Source organism: Buceros rhinoceros, unplaced genomic scaffold (genome assembly GCF_000710305.1).
Source record: "Buceros rhinoceros silvestris isolate BGI_N320 unplaced genomic scaffold, ASM71030v1 scaffold24080, whole genome shotgun sequence".
In the NCBI taxonomy this organism is placed as follows: Eukaryota; Metazoa; Chordata; class Aves; order Bucerotiformes; family Bucerotidae; genus Buceros; species Buceros rhinoceros.
This window is the reverse complement of record NW_010388245.1, coordinates 15568-16603: the sequence shown is the minus strand read 5'-3', so window position 1 is coordinate 16603 and position 1036 is coordinate 15568. Positions and strand designations below refer to the sequence as shown.

Here is a 1036-nt window from a genome sequence, read left to right as displayed (position 1 = left end):
CGGCCTGACCCCGCCGCTGCCAGAGATCCCAAACGGTGAATGGCTCTGCCCACGCTGTACAGTGAGTGTTACCAGTGTTCCTCACCCCATCCCTGCTCCCACACCCTCCCCGGGTCTCCTGGCCACCGCTGCCCCTCGCACCTCCTCTCCATGCCCCTTCATAGGGCCGGTGTCCTGCCCTCTGCCACAAACTCCCTTCCTGGAGGAGTGTGTACCCAAGGGCTGCGAGGGCTCTGGACTCCCCGTGGGGGTTGCTGGCTGGTGGCTTCCCTGCCACTTCTCAGATGGGATGTCAAGCTCTCTTTGATGCTCTTGCTTGTTTGCTTTTTTCTCCCCAGTGTACCCAAGGGCTGCGAGGGCTCTGGACTCCCCGTGGGGGTTGCTGGCTGGTGGCTTCCCTGCCACTTCTCAGATGGGATGTCAAGCTCTCTTTGATGCTCTTGCTTGTTTGCTTTTTGCTCCCCAGTGCCCTCCCCTGAAGGGCAGAGTCCAGCGCATCCTGCACTGGGCCTGGAAGGAGCCGCCGGCCACCCCCCTCCCGCCTGTGCTGCCTGCCCCGGCTGCGGAGCTGGCGCTACCCCCGCCAAAGGTGCTGGAGGGGATCCCGGAGCGCGAGTTCTTCGTGAAGTGGGCAGGGCTCTCCTACTGGCACTGCTCCTGGGTCAAGGAGCTGCAGGTGAGACATTCTCATTGTGGTTCTGATGCCCATGCCTGGCCCACTGCCCCGCTACCGCCCATGGGCTGAGTGTGCTCCCTCCCTCCTGCTGCAGCTGGAGCTCTACCACACTGTGATGTACCGCAACTACCAACGGAAGAACGACATGGACGAGCCGCCAGCCTTCGACTACGGCTCTGGGGACGAGGACGGCCAGAGGGATAAGCGGAAGAACAAAGACCCGCAGTATGCCAAGATGGAGGAGCGGTTCTACCGCTACGGCATCAAGCCCGAGTGGATGATGATCCACCGCATCCTGAACCACAGGTGAGGAGCCACCTGGGCGGGCCGTGGACAGGCGCGTGCCCCCCCCCAGAACTG

At 63.1% G+C, this 1036-nt stretch overlaps 1 protein-coding gene across 1 annotated transcript in view; it reads left to right on the top strand.

The window, feature by feature from the left end:
* The window catches only part of CHD5 (chromodomain helicase DNA binding protein 5), a gene marked incomplete at both ends in the record, with an annotated part of 26294 nt that overhangs the window by 9699 nt on the left and 15559 nt on the right, over positions 1–1036 (top strand). The window contains 3 exons of the mRNA XM_010145300.1: positions 3–61; positions 467–676; positions 771–982. Coding sequence (XP_010143602.1) covers positions 3–61; positions 467–676; positions 771–982 — 481 coding nt within the window. The remainder of the gene's footprint in view (positions 1–2; positions 62–466; positions 677–770; positions 983–1036) is intronic.